A 14,207-nucleotide genomic window follows, 5' to 3' on the forward strand; every position below is an offset into this window, starting at 1 on the left:
GCTCATCAGGACGAGCACGCCTTCATTTCCACTGCCCTGACCCTGCAGCCCGGGGGCCTCCCACCCCCTTGCCATAGGCTGAATCTGTCAGGTCCCCAGCTCCATGCACCCTCACCTGTCAAGGCCAGAGGGTCTCTCTCCCCGGTGAAGCCCTTGGCCTCCTGAAGGCGCCTTCCTTGGATGGGACAGAGACGTGTTTCATTTTCTTTTTTCTCTTTTTCCCCCAAGAGGTGCCTTCCGCAGGTCATGAGGCAGGGAATGACCCCTCAGCCACTCTCCCCACCCAATTTTCAAGCACTTAAGCAGCATCAAGGTGCTAATCGTGACTAGACCGGCACTTTGTTTTCCTGCTGGAACCCAACCCGACCCTGGGATTGGGGCCAACCAGTCCTGCCTCTTGACCCAGCGCCGATCCCCCGCCCAGTTTCAAGGGCAAAGTGCCCCTCGGTTCCCTCTGACAGAGTAGAGAGAGGCCAAAAGACAAGCCCGGTTTAATGGCCTGCTGCACGCCTGTCCCAGGGTGTGAGTTGATGAGTTGATGGTTGAGCCATTTCTAACCAAAGGGAAAACAGGCCAAGACGAAAGGTCGCGAGGCCCTTCCCTGGAGCATGGCCAGAGCGGTCCGGAGGCTGAGCCTCCTTGCCTTGGCCTCCCATGGCTGACATAGGGTGCCGCTTCCCACCTGAAAGGGCAGAAACTCAACAAAGAACGCAGTTGCACCAATAGGAAGACCTGAAGGGAACACACACACACGGACCTCAGTTGTGATACACAAAGCTAACCCTTGTGCGGTTTTAGAAAGTGCCCCTTGGTGCCACTTCTGGACCTCACTTGGGCTTCCATCACCGGCCAGTTAGTGCTGGAAACACACACTTCCTGCCAATGTTGCTTATCCGAAGAAGGAGGACGGTTCTTTCAGGGCCAGAAGAGGAGAGCCAGCTTTGCCTGGTCTTTAGACTTCCTGTCGGAGCTCCAGATGCCCCCCCCCGTTGTCGGCCGATGGAGGGGCTGACCTTTTGGGCCCTTTGGACTCAAGATTTGAGTGACTCCTGGTTTTGCAGCAGGGGGTCCATCGACAGAGTGTCCAGGATTCACTGGCCGTCTTTTTTAAAAAAGTTCTTCTGAGTCTCGCTATTTCCTCTCTTTCTAAAGGAAAGATCGTTTCTGTCTCCTTTGCTGTTAACTGTTCTCTCGAAGCCCCAACTGGAGACAGGCTCAGGAACATCTCTAGCACGCAGATGCATAATTAAGCCTTTTAAATTATACTCACGCCTTTATTAAACCTTGCCAGTGGCCTCGACCGGCAGCTGTCCTGCTCAATGTGTTTAGAATCACACGATTTTCATCCCAACTTTCCCTTCCTGCTTTTGCCTCCTAGTGGCAAGTGCTAATTGCAGTTTTCCTTTTCAGGAGGAGGCCTCTCACCGAAGAAACACCAATTATGTGACTCTCGGCTGATTAGTGGCTTTTCTTTGCCTTCAGATGGCTCAATTACAGACGCCTCAGTAGGGCTCTCTACCAGACCCGTCCTTCCCTCGAGCGAGCAGCAGGAGCCTCAGGCAGTGGGCGCTGGGCCAGCTCTGTCCTCAGGGCTACCACCAGCTCAAGGTGGGCACAGATCCCTCCTAGAAGGTTCGCAAGCTGTCCCTCTTTGGAGGCGGGCGGGGGGGGGGCTTGCCGAGGGCCTGTCAGGGAAGGGAAGGAACCCTTTCAATGGGCAGCCTCTCCTCCCTTCCACACGATGATGATCAAAGCCTTCACGGGCTTATCATCTGTTCCATCTAAGGCAGTGGGTGGCCTCCTCCAGGTGGCTTGGAGAGAAGAAAGGACGCCTGCCAAGTTGGAGACCTTGCTGGAAGATCACAGGGCCACCTGGGTTTGGTTGAACTGATTGATGCTTATCGGCTCCTCTGCAATCCCACATTCCAGAAAAGAGAGCAGACCCAGTGGCATCATCTTTCATAAGAAGGAAGGCAAACCACTGAGAGGAAGGAAGGGAGGAAGGGAGATTATAGAAGAGACTACAGAAAAAAAAAGATTGAACTTGACATGTAATATGAAAACAAGAAGAGGTCAATCAAAAAATAATGATTTTAAGAAAACATGGAGTGTATTCTTGGAATATGTATTTCGGAGAGGGAAGGGGTATACACCGAGGGAAGAAAAAATGAATTTTTGGAGAGAAAATGGATTGAATGAAGTTTAAAGCTAGCCCTGAAAGTGATGGTGCCACTTCTGTAATTGTATTTTATTGAGTTTTTTTCTTTGTGTGGTAGCAGGTCTTCTGTTGTGTAAAAAAAAAAAAAGGAAGGAAGGAAGGAAGGAAGGAAGGAAGGAAGGAAGGAAGGAAGGAAGGAAGGAAGGAAGGAAGGAAGGAAGAGGGAAGGGAGGGAGGGAGGGAGGGAGAAAAAGGCAGGGGAGGAAGGAAGGGAAGCTCTGTGCTTCCTAAAGGAGGGCCTGGCGTGGTCCATGGGGTCACGAAGAGACGGACACGACTAAACAACAACGGACATGCCAGTGTTGACCCCGTGTGCTTTGTGGTGCTTCCTCTGCGTAGTGCTCGTTGTATCCCTTTCTACAAATACAGGTAAAGGAGTTGGAGGCAAGAGGGCAGGAGTTCATCAATCCGTCCACAGTGCAGAGAAAGCAGACGGAGTGAAATGTTTTGTTGTTGTTGTGTTTGGGAGCAGGGTTGCCTCTCTCTTCTCTCACCCTGACCAGAGGTCCTCTCAGGACAGGAAGAACGAAGTGATTATTTAGAGCATAGTTAGCCTGTGAAACTAAACCCAGGTCTTTAGAAGGGGGATCAGGTGCATTCCTGGGGAGTAAAGTAATCACCCCCTCGCTTTGGGCCAGCCCTGCCTGGGTGTGTAGCCCGTCTCGGCTTCTCCCCACACCTCCTTCCTGCCTCGGAAAGAGCAAGCAACCCTGAGCGGGGGGGGGGGGGGGGCAGAGAGAGACTGCCGCTCCAGGGGGTCCGCCCCGCTCCGGGGCTTCGTGGAAGGATGATGCTGGGCACGGAGGGGGGGAAGCTGGGAGAGGGACTCCTGGGCCCCCTTTTGCTCTGACCCAGCAGGGAACCCCATCGCACACTTCGGGTGGACCCCCAGGCCGTGCGCAAGGGGGAGGGGAGGGGAGGGGACCCCAACCGGGCCTCTCCCGCCACACCGGGGCCCGGCAGAGGGTTGGGCGGGACGGGACAATGGAGGAGGGGGAGAGAGAAAAGCTCTCCCAGACGCGCATCCAGGGATACGGAAGCACGTGTGAAGCGGCGCGCAGGCTTCAGGAGCAAAGGGAGACGGCGCTCGACCGCGGGCTGTCTTTTGCTCGCCATTCCCGAGCGGGGCTTGGAAACGCGTCGCCCGAGGCGGGGGGGAGGTGTCTCCAGGGCAGGCGGACGAGAAGGTGGACCAAGCCCTTGGCCCCCGCCAAGGGAGAGCCCGGATCCGGCGCCCGGCGAGCCCCCTCCCCGGACCGAGAAACGACGGCGCCTCCCCGCCCTTTCCCCGGAGCAGCGGCGGCGGCAAGAGTACCCCCCCCCTCACCGCTCGCCCCTGCGAAAGGGATCCACCCGGATCTCGCGAGCGGGCGGAAGGAGGGACGGAGGGCGAGCCGGGGGGGGGGGGGCGCCGGGCTGGAGAGGCGCCTGGCCGCTGAGCTCCGTCCAAGCCGGTCGGCGGGCGAGAGCGCCCCGGGCACGGGAAGCTCTGCCCCGGCAGCGCCAGAGAGCGGCCCCGCGGCCCCCGCTCGGAGGGAGGGAGCCAGCCTGGGGAGGAGCCCCCCCTCGCCCGCTCGCCCGCCCGCCCGCCGCCGCCGCCGCGCCCAACCCGGAGGCGGAGGGCGACCGGCGATGGGCTCCCGGCTGAGCCGGCAGAGCAGCCTGGAGGGGGCGGCCGCGGAAGGGGGCTCCGCCCGGGCCCCGCCGCCGCCGCCGCCGCCGCCGCCTCCTCCTGCTCTGCGGGGCGGCCGGGCCAGGCAGGAGGCGTCGCGGCGCCGGAGCCCGGACTTCCCGCTGGCCTCGCGGCTGCTCGGCTCCGGGAAGCTGCCCGCGGTGCTGCGCAAGAGCAGCCCGGCGGCGCCCTACGTGCGGCGGGTGGCGTGGATCCGCGAGATACAGGCGAGCCTCCGCCAGCACCAGCGCGAGCAGGCGCTCCGCACCCTCCGCCTCCTGCGCAAGGTAACTGGGCAGGCCCCGCGCCAGGGCGGGCAGGCGGGCAGGCGCCGGGCAGCCGCCCGGCCGAGACTCCCCCCCTCGACGAGGGACGAGGAAGAGGAGGGGCGGCCGCCCCTGCCTCTCCGCCGCCCGAGCCAGCCAGCCCTCCCCTCTCCAGGCCCGGCGGGCCGAGCTGCGCTGGCCGTAACGGGATGCCACCAGGAGCAGGCCCGCACTTTGGTCCGGATCGGAGCCGCTTGGCTACCAAACACGCCCCCCCCGAAAAGCCCTCCCCTTCATCTACAGGACACCCCCCCTCCTCCCTCGCCCCGCCGGTCCTTCCAGCCGGAGCCGAGGCCGCGCGGAGGCGTCTTTGCCGGGCGGGGAGGGGGAGGGAGCTGGAAGGCTGCCCCGGGTCCTCCGCGGGGCACCTGGCCGGGCAGAGCCCCCTCCCAGCCGGGGCCGCCACCCTCCACAAAGCCCTGCTTCCGGCCAACCCCAGCCAGCTGGTCTGTATTCAAGTCCTTAAGCCAAAATCAGCCTCTGGCCCCAGGCAAGTTTCCAAGGGTGGCCCCACACCCAGCATGTTGTAGTAGTCTAACCAGGATGACGGGTGGTGGCTGCCAGAGCCTCCATCCGAAGTGCCTGATGAGCAGTGGGGTTGGCCTCCAGATCTGATGATGGGACGTCGGAACACAGCCTCCTCCAGGGCAGATTCAGCCAATAGGCTTGGCTTGGGAGGCTCACCAACAAAAACATCTTGCCTGGATCACGGTCATATTTCATTCCCTGAAAGTCTGCTACCCTTGCCCTCGAGCAGAGCTTCCACGGGCGGGCGGGCGTCCTTAAAGCTCGTCCCTGGCATTCCCACCCCAACCACCTGGAAGCTCCCTTCCTTCGGAAAGGGATTAGATCTGTGGGTGGGCGACCCCTTATAAGGAGCCCCTCACAAGAAGGATCCGACAGAAGTCAGAGGTAAAGCGGTGGGTGTTGGCTCTACGCGAAAGTTTGGGGTGGCCATGCAGGGGTCACAAGAGGCTGCAACTTCTAAAAAGCAGCCCCTTCGCCTGATTATTAAAGACATCAATGATTTATCTTGAGCAAGGCAGGGATCTTCCTTTGCTGCCACAAATAACAGCCAAGAGTCTGTTTGGCCTCTGAAATGGTCTTCTGCGGGTTATTTTGGAGAAGAGGCTCCCCTTATCTGATTCAGCAGCAACAGGAGCAAAGCCCCCCCCCCGCGGGCACTTTTGGGACGAGCAGATTTTAGTTCAGCGTGAGCTCTTCTGGACTGCAAAACACTCCTTCAGATGCAGCACTGGAAATAACTTTGCCTGTGGTTTTTGTTTCTGAAGGAAATGCATTCCAGATTCTGCTGCTCACTCCATCTTCTATGGACCACATCTGTACGGGTGCAATGTGTGGAAGCTTTGTGCCAGATAAAACTTGAGATGGCACTAGGCTCTTCGCTGCTTTTAAATGTCCACCTGAATTTCAGTGGAACCTCTCCTCCTATAAAGTTCTGGGTTGTCCTAACTATAGGAATCGATCTACTGTCAGTCAGCTTTAAACTATGCATCTTTTCCCGTTCTTCCCCCACCCCCAATTTTTGATTTCGACTCACTGTTGACCAAGGTGGGCAGAGTGTGGCACCACAGGTGTTGTAGACTACAACTCCCATCAACCCCAGGCAGCCTAGCCAGGAGTGAGGGTGCTGGGAGTGCCTGGAGCACTAAAAGTTGCCCACCTCCTTTTCAGATAATCACCAAAGGAAAACTTATGATTCCTTTCTCCTACATTTTTTTGCCAGTTAGTGACTGTTATAGTTCTAAGAATTGTCCCAGGTAGTTGGTGGTCATTTTAATTGAATTTCCAAAGAAATCTCTGCCCTGTTGCTCAGGAGAAAGTAAAATACTTACTTTGTGATTTAGAAGGAATAGCTGCACCAGAAGCCAGCGCTTGAACCATGTGGTATTCCTCCTCCACCACTTTGGGAAAGCCACACCCATGTTACAGTAGAAGTAACTTTTAAAAGGGACAGCTAGAAAAAAAATAGTTATAGTCGCGTGACTTGGTTATACCTCCTTTCCTAATTAATTATCAGTAGCTCATTTGTTATTAGCTGTGGTTTTAATTTGTGGCAATATTACCAAACAAATGTTATTGGAAAAGTTATTTAAAATTAAAAATTTTTAAAACTGATGGGAGGGACCTTGAACATGCCTCTCACCCAGTTTATCCAAGGGCTTTCCCTGCTCTGAGATAACACACTGTCTTTGGAAGAACTGGCAAGGGGCCCGTGTGGGAGGGAGTCCTTGGCTTCCTGCAGACTTTACTGCTTCCTCCCAAGCAAGCCCTGTCTTTGTGTGTGTGTGTGTGTGTGTGTGTGTGTGTGTGTGTGTCCGTCCGTCCGTCCGTCCGCCCGCCTGCCTGCCACTCCATCACCAGCTCACGGCCCCCTCCCTCCTTGGCCCGACGTGGTACCTTCCCCTCCTCCATCGTCCGCTCTCTTCTGCCAGGACCTTGGCCTGGAAGGGACCTTTTTGAGCGAAGTTCTCTACAAGAATGCAGCCTTCCTCAACTTGGTAGACCCGATTTCCCACGATCTGCTCATGAGCCTCGCGAGGGACCTGCAGTGCCCTAAAAAGGTGAGACTCCTCCTTCTAGCAACAGCAGCAGCTTCTTCTGAGGAGAGAGGGAGACGGGGGGGGTCGTTGCCCAGTGGGCTGCCCAGCCTTGGGGAAGAAGATGCTGGAGACTGGGCTGTTAGAGGTGTCTGGTTTGAGAGCTGTCAACCGTGGGATGATGATTTCTCATGCTGACCAAGAGTCGAAGATGCAGGAGAGCACCTGCATCTTATCGGATGTGCCGAAAGTCCGAGGGATGGATTCTCTGCCACTGGGATCCACTGGGGATCCCCTCCGGGCGAGCTGCAATGTGGCCACTTCAGTCCCTGTCCCCCAACTCTTTTAACAACACCGAGCGCTGATGAACTGGGCGGCCCGTCTCCCTCGAAAGGCCCACTACCCTCTTCTTGCCCAGTCGCTTGTGATGCTGGGGGCCCATCCAGAGCCCCCACCCCCTGTAAGCAAGATGGGCTGCAGGCAAAGGTGCAGCCGGGCACTCACTGGGGAATTTGGGGTGACCAGCCTCTGGCAAGCTCTGGGATTCTGTGACTGGCGAGGGTCCACCTTCGCCAGGAAGCCACGTTTTAGGCAGAGGTGCCCTCACGGTGGGGCCTGCAGCTCTTCCGCCGCCAGCGTGGCGCTCTCGGGCACCTGAGCTAGATGCCGACAGATGGCCCCAAAGGAGCGGCCACTGCCCACACCGGCCCAAGGGGCCAGAGACCGGTAGTTGACCATCTGCTCTGCACACAGAAGGTCCGTCCAGGTCATCTCTTCAGCAGCAAGGCCGGGCCGGGCCTCTTCCTTCCCCCTGCCCTGGATTTCTGCCACTCAGAGCAGTCACTGCCCCAGGGAAGAGCTGGCCTGACCCAACGGGGGGGCACCTTTCCCACCCAGGGCATAGCTCCACCCTTTGATGGTAGAACTGGCACTTTGTGCCAGGTGTGTGTGTGTGACCTCCCCCCCTCCTCAACATGCTTCTTGTCTGACAGCACCGTTCTCACAGGCTGCCCTGGACGCAGAAGCCTTGTGCGGGTTCTGTGCTTGCGGACCCTCAAGGAGTGGTCACCTCGCAGGCAGCAGGTCTCCTCTGCGTAGGTCTGCCGAGGGAAGGCCACTGCCGAGGCCCCGAGCAAGCTGGAACATTCCCCCACCGCCTCCTCTCCCCTGCTTTCAGGAATACGATCCCTGGAAGTCTTCGGATCGGGTCTGCCGGCAGTTGATCTACCACTTGACTCCTCACGCCAAAGGGCACCGACACGGACTGTCCCGCCGGAAGTCCCAGGGAAGGTGAGCGGCGCGGGGTGACTTGGGGGCTGGGCAGGCAGAGGAGTAGAGGAGGTGGGACGTGGCTGGTGTGTGTGTGGGGGCTCGTGGCCCCACTAGGGCAGCTGTCCACGGGAAGCAGGGGGCTGTTGCAGCAACTTGGCCAGAGAAAAGCCCTCCCCCTGCCCTGCCCTCTGGGCGGGCACTTCAGGGGCACCCTGTGCCCTGGCGCCAGGCGGAGCCGGTTGGGCTCCATGCTATGGCTTCGAGGGGGACGTCCAGAGGAAGCAGCCCAAGAAATGAGTCACATTAAAGCATCTCCAGAAACCAAGCCCTCCTCCTGGGCTTTTCAGGCAGCCCGTGTGTACACAAGCAGACCTGGGTGAGATTGGTGGGTAGGGAGGGAGGGGGAGCAGGGACAAACCTCCCCACGCCGCCACCCCCTCCGCCGGGCAGAGCCTTCCATACGGCCCAGGCCCACAGCCGTCAGCCCAGCCCTCTCGTCACCCACCGTAGCTGCCCTTTTGCAAACGGTGGGATCTCTACAACGCACACATGCTGTGATTTGCATGGTTGGGTGTCTGTTCTGAAAAAGGACTTGCCCCCACCTAAGGGAGGGGCCGATCACCTGCTTCTCTCAGCTCCCATTTGCCTGCGGAAACCCCCCCCCATCCCTCTGCCAGCCCCCTCCCCTCAGCGCTCCGCCTTCCTCACTCGCTTCCTTTCCTCCTTCAGCCTGAAGAACAACTTGCAGAAGAAGCTGACCCATGACACGGTCGACCTTTCGGGGATCCCGCTCTCCGTGCGGGACGTCCACCGCCTGGCCTACTACCTGCAGAGCAACGGCGACCACCTGACCACGGTGGACCTGAGCTTCGCCGAGCTGACGGACGAGACGCTGCGCCTCCTGCTGCCTTTCCTCGGCTCGCTGCCCGACCTCACCCACCTCTCCCTCAACGGGAACCGCCTGACCCGCGCCACCGTGAAGGAGCTCACCGACGCCATGAAGGACCTGAGCAAGTTCCCCTCCCTGGCCTGGATCGACCTGGGCAACAACGTGGACATCTCCTCCATGCCCCAGCCGCTGCTGGTCGGCCTGCGGAAGCGCCTCAGCCAGCAGACCACCCTGCCCACCATCTACGAGGCCCTGGACTGCGATGCGGAGCTCTCGAGCAGCGGGACGGAGAGCAGCCAGCGGGAGGAGGAAGAGGAGGAAGAGCTGCTGCTGCCGCAAGGGGCAGGGGCTGAGCGGGGGGCCCGAGACAGCTCCGGCGCCTCCTCCCAGCGGTCCTGCGACACGTGACGGGAGCCTGGTGGAGGCTGCCGCAGACGGCCAAGGCAGAACCCACTCCCGGCCACCGCCTTCCTTGGGGCCCTCCTGGGCCCTGGCCAGCTCTCCCCGTCCTGTGCCGCCTGTCTCTAGCGAAAGGCCACTGCTGTCCCCCATCCGAGTCCTTTCACTCCATCCTAATCAGTCTCCATCGGACATGCCTCAAACCGCTCACTTACCATGACAACAGGGGACCCGGACTCAGGGAAGAGGAGCCCGCGGAGAGACACTAAAGCAAGAATCGGAACTCTGAAAAAACACAGCCGGACGGACGTTGGGATCGAGGCGCTGAGCTGTCCATCCCCTTTTCCTTCCACTTGTGAATGCAAGGAGTCTGCGGCCCCTCCTCCCCCCCCAGCGCGAGACAGCAGCACGTCAAAGGCCAGCAGGCTGCGCTTCAGGGCCTGGGGAGGGGCAGGGAGCAAGATCAGAGGTCGGGGGGGGGGCAGGCCGTCGCTGGGGCCCTCTTCCCTTCCCTGGCCCTTTCTTTCTTCCGCAGACAAAGGGCCCGGACAGCCTAGGCCGTGTGACTGAAGGGAGAGCAGGGCCAGGATGTTTCCAGAGTAGGAACATGTGCAAGGGGCAAGCGCGTGGTGGTGGTGGGGTTTACAGGTCTTGTGGAGAATAGGAACAGGAGCTGTTTTATACTTTCCCCTCCTAGGCAGAGCAGAAGCTGCTGGGGCGATTCCCTTGGCCGGTCGGAGAGGGGGGAGAGGCACGCATGCCTTCAGAACACAGCGCCCTGTCTCCGGCGGACCGTCTGGGTCGCCCAATGGCTCTGAAGGGACGGCGCCAACAAGGCCGGATTCCAGAGGATCGCGAGGAGGAAGCTGAGAGGACTGGCGCAAAAGCCTCCCATTCGCATTTCCAGCATTGCTGTTTGTGATAAATGATAAATAAAATGGCTTTCTTGGACAAAAAGTTCTAACGCTGTCTGGGAGCAAGCGGGCCCGTGCCCTGAGGGCAGGGGGCACAAACACCCCGAGGCCCCACGGCACAGAGCAGGGCTGTGCAGACGCCCCCCCCCGAGAAAGGTAATGCTTGCTGTTCCAAAAGCAGCCCCCCCACCAGCCATTCCAAGTGCAGTCAAAGCCTCCTGACCCATCAAAAAACTGTTTCCATGTTCCCACTTTAGTTCCTTCTTTGCCCATTATCTGTAGATTTCCTTTAAAAAGGCCACCTGTGTGTCCAACCACATTTTGCTGCTTCAGGTGTGCTGCCACCCCTCACCCCCCACCCCAAGCACAGGGAACAATCTTCTCCTCTTCTGAAGCAGCTGCCACCCCCTTATAAAAAAAGTTGCCACAAGGCCAACTCACAACTTCCACCTTCAGCTGCAAGGCACTGAGCCAACGCTAGGACCCCCAAGTGCTATGGGGAGCTCCCCAAGGACCCTTCTGCAAGACAGCCAGGTCTCTCCGGAGGTCTGGCCTCCTCCCTTTGACAATGCTCGTGTCTCTTACCTCCAAACCCTCTAAAGAAACTAAAATTCAGAATTCAAGTCTTACAAGCTTATTCAAATATGCATAAAGCACATTTCATCTACAAGCTTTATTCTGAATTTTGCAAAGTCTGAAACATAAATCAGTAACTAAATATATACTTAGCTGGAAAAAGATGGAATGATCTAGGTAAACTGGTGAGGCCACATTTTAACTTTAAATATTTTACTGTTCTTATAAACCTGCCTTTTGTTTTGAAACGCCATGTCCAACCAGGGCCACTTTATCCCAACAACTCTGCCATTATACAAGCTGACAGGACACAGTGGGCAAGGACTCTTTCTCAACAACCACCACAATTAAAACCATGACCTAGCCAAACCCAATTGTTTGAAAGAAAGCCACAACTCTTTAAGAAGCCCTGGCTAGTGAGACTGGCGCAGGGGCAATAATGGCAGCATGACACCAGCCATGCACACAGCCCCGGATCTGCCCTGGAGAAAGGGATTAACAACTTTGTCAGTGTGCCAACCACAAATGTGAAGCTAAGGCCACATGACAAGACACTGTGCCCACATTAATAAGAAACACGTTTATTGAAGCACAGAAAAACGCAGCACAACTGACTCGTAAAACTATTTCCAATTCGCCAACGTAAGGTTTGTTTCCAGGTTATCTCCGTTTCTGGAAAATGTTGCCACGCCCCATCCCGCGTCCTCTTCCTCTTGCAGCCACTGGAGGAGAAATAAAACCAGCAACCACCTGGTAAAGGCTGTAGGATAAGCACTTCTGAAACTTTCTGCTGTAAGCTGCCTCCCAAACTATAAATTATAGGGTGACTAATACGCTTAAGGACTCGGTCAACAAGCCATTAAGGCAGCAGAAGGCACCATGCTGGATCAGGCCAAAGACGGGTTCACCTTCCCACTGACCTAATCTAGGGAGTGAAAGAAGAGCGTGGGCACTCCCAAGCAAGAGGCATTCAGAGATCCAGCGTATTTATTGTGATTGGTTCCCACAGGCCAACATCCTCTCCTCTACACTTTTTCTTGGCTCCAACATTTGAAGCTGTCTAAGCTAATGGGCATCTTATCATCCGGGAGCAGTGAATTTCCTGAATAAAGTTGTATTTCGGGGCGTGCTTTCTTTTGAGTCGATTGCCCATTGATTTCACTGCAGCATTTCCAAGTGCCCCAGCCACCCAGCTGTTCGGGCAAAAGATTTGGAAAAGTCCACAAAGGGAGCTTGCATCAGCTGTGGCAAACTGTAAATGAAGCAGTGTGGGTGGGTGGGGGCAGTTCCCCAGTGCAACTGGAGAGGAGAGGGTGAAGCTGGAAGCCCCTTCCTCTCACATTGCAAGCCCTCCCTACCCCCACCCCAATCAACGCACAGAAACTCACCCTGGGCTTTGAGAATCGCTGCTTTGCCTCGTCCGGCTCCAGAACCCTGGTTTTTGTTCTTCATGCTTTTCAACATGGGTGCATTCTTCAGCATATCTGGTAAGATGAGGAAGCGTATTTTGCTCCCCCGAATGTACACCTGCTCCAGCTGGGCCACGCGCCCATCTCTGTACGTTACTGTGATGTTGGACATCTGGAAGAGAAACTCCGTGAGTGAAGGCAAAGGCTCCACAGAAGAATCTGGCAGCTTTCCCTAGCTGGGAAAAGCTCCCTGCCTGGATGTATTAATTAATTAATTAATTAATTAATGAAAATGAATTTATTTATTGATTTATTTGATTTATTTCCCGCCTATCTGGCCCACCGGGTATAAACCAGTCTGCTAGTTCCTGGGAATGCTATTTTAACAACTGCAAGAATTTCCGAACTTAAAGGTCCCCTGGAGAAAGGCTGGGCCAGTGCTAGAATAGAAACCACAAAAAGAAGCACGCCATTCTCCCTTGTCAAAGTGCTTATTTCTAAACTCCATTTTATTTCTAGAATTTATGTCACGTAAAAACTCATCTTCCACAACCTGTAAGTATTCCCAAAACAGCTTACAGATCAAAGGGGACGAAACCGTGTGTTCTAAAGGAACAAAACAGCACAGCTGATGACTGAGCTCCAAACCGTCAGTCAGAAAGCACCCTAGAACCAAAGAGTTAAAACTAGCTGGCATTGTTTCAAAGCTTGAGAAGCAGGTAGAACAGGAGACACCCCCCTTGGAACGCCGACTTGTTTAAGGAGTTTCTACAGGGGTTACAGGGGTGGGTGGTGGTGGTGGTGGGGTGATAGCCTTGCCATGTCATAGCATGTCAGTTAAGATCCTCTTTAACTGGAAAATTCTTATGATCCCCTACCCAAAAGATGAAGAACCCAAGATCTGAGGTCCTGTTGCTTTGCGCAGTAAGGTGCACTTAGAGTAGCCAGTTGAACCAGTGGGGACTTGGACAGTCAAAACCTCTGTAAGTTCCACAGGTTCAAATGGGCCTACTCTAATTCCGGCAACTTGACTAACCAGCCAGATCGCAGCCCGTGTGATGTTTCACCCCGTGGGGTGGCTCCGGCCCCATTTTCCACAGCAGACCCACCTGGCAGTTCATGTTGTCTTCGGCCTCAATGAGCTTCCCTCGGTAGACCTCCCCGGTGTTGGTTTCGCAGGTCACGATATGACCCTCTGCCTCATGCAGAACCTTGATGGGCACTCCAATGGACATGGCTGAACCTTTGCGTAGCTACCCCTGAGAAAAAGAGGGAGGAAATGCAAAACTGCCCCGGCCATGGCCTTGCCTTCGCAAATATCCCTCAGTTCAACAGGGCCAAGCGGTACAAGGCGATGCGCTTCTGCCCAGGTGTCGGCCCCGTTCAATTCAGGGGGTCTCATTCAGCCAATGCAGGATGAGACCGCCCTCACACCTTCCAAGCCGAAGGGCCGTGCAGGGAACTCCTCTTTCCTTTCCTTTTCCTTCCTCCCCAGCCGCCCTGTTAAAAAACAACAACCACGCTCCCTGCCTTTCCTAAGGAACTCCCCGGGGGTGAACAGAGCGCCGCGAGAGGGAGTTTCTTTCGGGGGGGGGGGGCACTACAACTCCCATAATCCCCTAGCCAACAGAGCTGGGATGAGAAGCCATCGTGGCCGGGAAGAAAGTTCCTTTCGGAGGGGATTCTCTGATGGCTGGGGGAATATGGGAGTTGTAGTCCCCCCCCTGAAAGGGATTCCTTTCTCTCTCTCTCTCCTCCCCCCTCCCCCCGGGCATCCTCTGGCCCGGCCTTCGCGGACCCTCTCCTTCCTCCTCCTTCCCGCCACTCACCGTCAGGCGCGGCGACGAAAAGACCTGCGATGAGCGGCGTGCCTCCTCCGTTTCTTCCCCGGGCTTCCCAGTAGGCACCGCGCCACGGATATCCGGGACGCTCTGCCCCGCTCGGACTCTATGGTCAGGCGGTGTCCCAGCC

The 14,207-nt window shown here is 56.8% G+C and overlaps 2 protein-coding genes across 3 annotated transcripts; one reads left to right on the plus strand and one right to left on the minus strand.

Annotated features, from left to right (window-relative positions):
* Positions 1-2,976: 2,976 nt before the first annotated feature.
* On the plus strand, positions 2,977-10,294 carry LRRC75B (leucine rich repeat containing 75B). 2 transcript variants are annotated; one of them, XR_013539233.1, is made up of 5 exons: positions 2,977-4,177; positions 6,673-6,801; positions 7,955-8,067; positions 8,779-9,754; positions 10,035-10,294. XR_013539233.1 is itself a non-coding variant. In XM_072983584.2 (4 exons), exons 1-4 carry the CDS (start codon positions 3,203-3,205, stop codon positions 9,344-9,346), a joined length of 1,785 nt encoding a protein of 594 aa, XP_072839685.2. In that variant the 5' UTR covers positions 2,977-3,202; the 3' UTR covers positions 9,347-10,294. The 2 variants fall into 2 exon arrangements, 1 of the variants encoding a protein (XP_072839685.2); XM_072983584.2 differs by having other exon boundaries at positions 8,779-10,294.
* A 1,098-nt stretch (positions 10,295-11,392) lies between these two features.
* On the minus strand, positions 11,393-14,207 carry SNRPD3 (small nuclear ribonucleoprotein D3 polypeptide). Its single transcript, XM_020799070.3, has 4 exons — positions 14,066-14,207; positions 13,346-13,495; positions 12,216-12,408; positions 11,393-11,549 (listed from the first exon to the last, which is right to left on the minus strand). Exons 2-4 carry the CDS (start codon positions 13,469-13,471, stop codon positions 11,488-11,490), a joined length of 381 nt encoding a protein of 126 aa, XP_020654729.1. The 5' UTR covers positions 13,472-13,495; positions 14,066-14,207; the 3' UTR covers positions 11,393-11,487.

Source organism: Pogona vitticeps, chromosome 14 (assembly GCF_051106095.1).
Source record: "Pogona vitticeps strain Pit_001003342236 chromosome 14, PviZW2.1, whole genome shotgun sequence".
Classification (NCBI taxonomy): Eukaryota; Metazoa; Chordata; class Lepidosauria; order Squamata; family Agamidae; genus Pogona; species Pogona vitticeps.

Coding starts and splice junctions, on each gene's coding strand:
- LRRC75B (XM_072983584.2), top strand. CDS start 3,203: ATGGAGGAGGGGGAGAGAGAAAAGCTCTCCCAGACGCGCATCCAGGGA. Junction 4,178..6,672: donor CCCTCCGCCTCCTGCGCAAG/GTAACTGGGCAG, acceptor CTCTTCTGCCAG/GACCTTGGCCTGGAAGGGAC. Junction 6,802..7,954: donor ACCTGCAGTGCCCTAAAAAG/GTGAGACTCCTC, acceptor CCCTGCTTTCAG/GAATACGATCCCTGGAAGTC.
- SNRPD3 (XM_020799070.3), bottom strand. CDS start 13,471: ATGTCCATTGGAGTGCCCATCAAGGTTCTGCATGAGGCAGAGGGTCAT. Junction 12,409..13,345: donor AAGACAACATGAACTGCCAG/GTGGGTCTGCTG, acceptor TTTCTCTTCCAG/ATGTCCAACATCACAGTAAC. Junction 11,550..12,215: donor AGCGATTCTCAAAGCCCAGG/GTGAGTTTCTGT, acceptor TTTCTCCTCCAG/TGGCTGCAAGAGGAAGAGGA.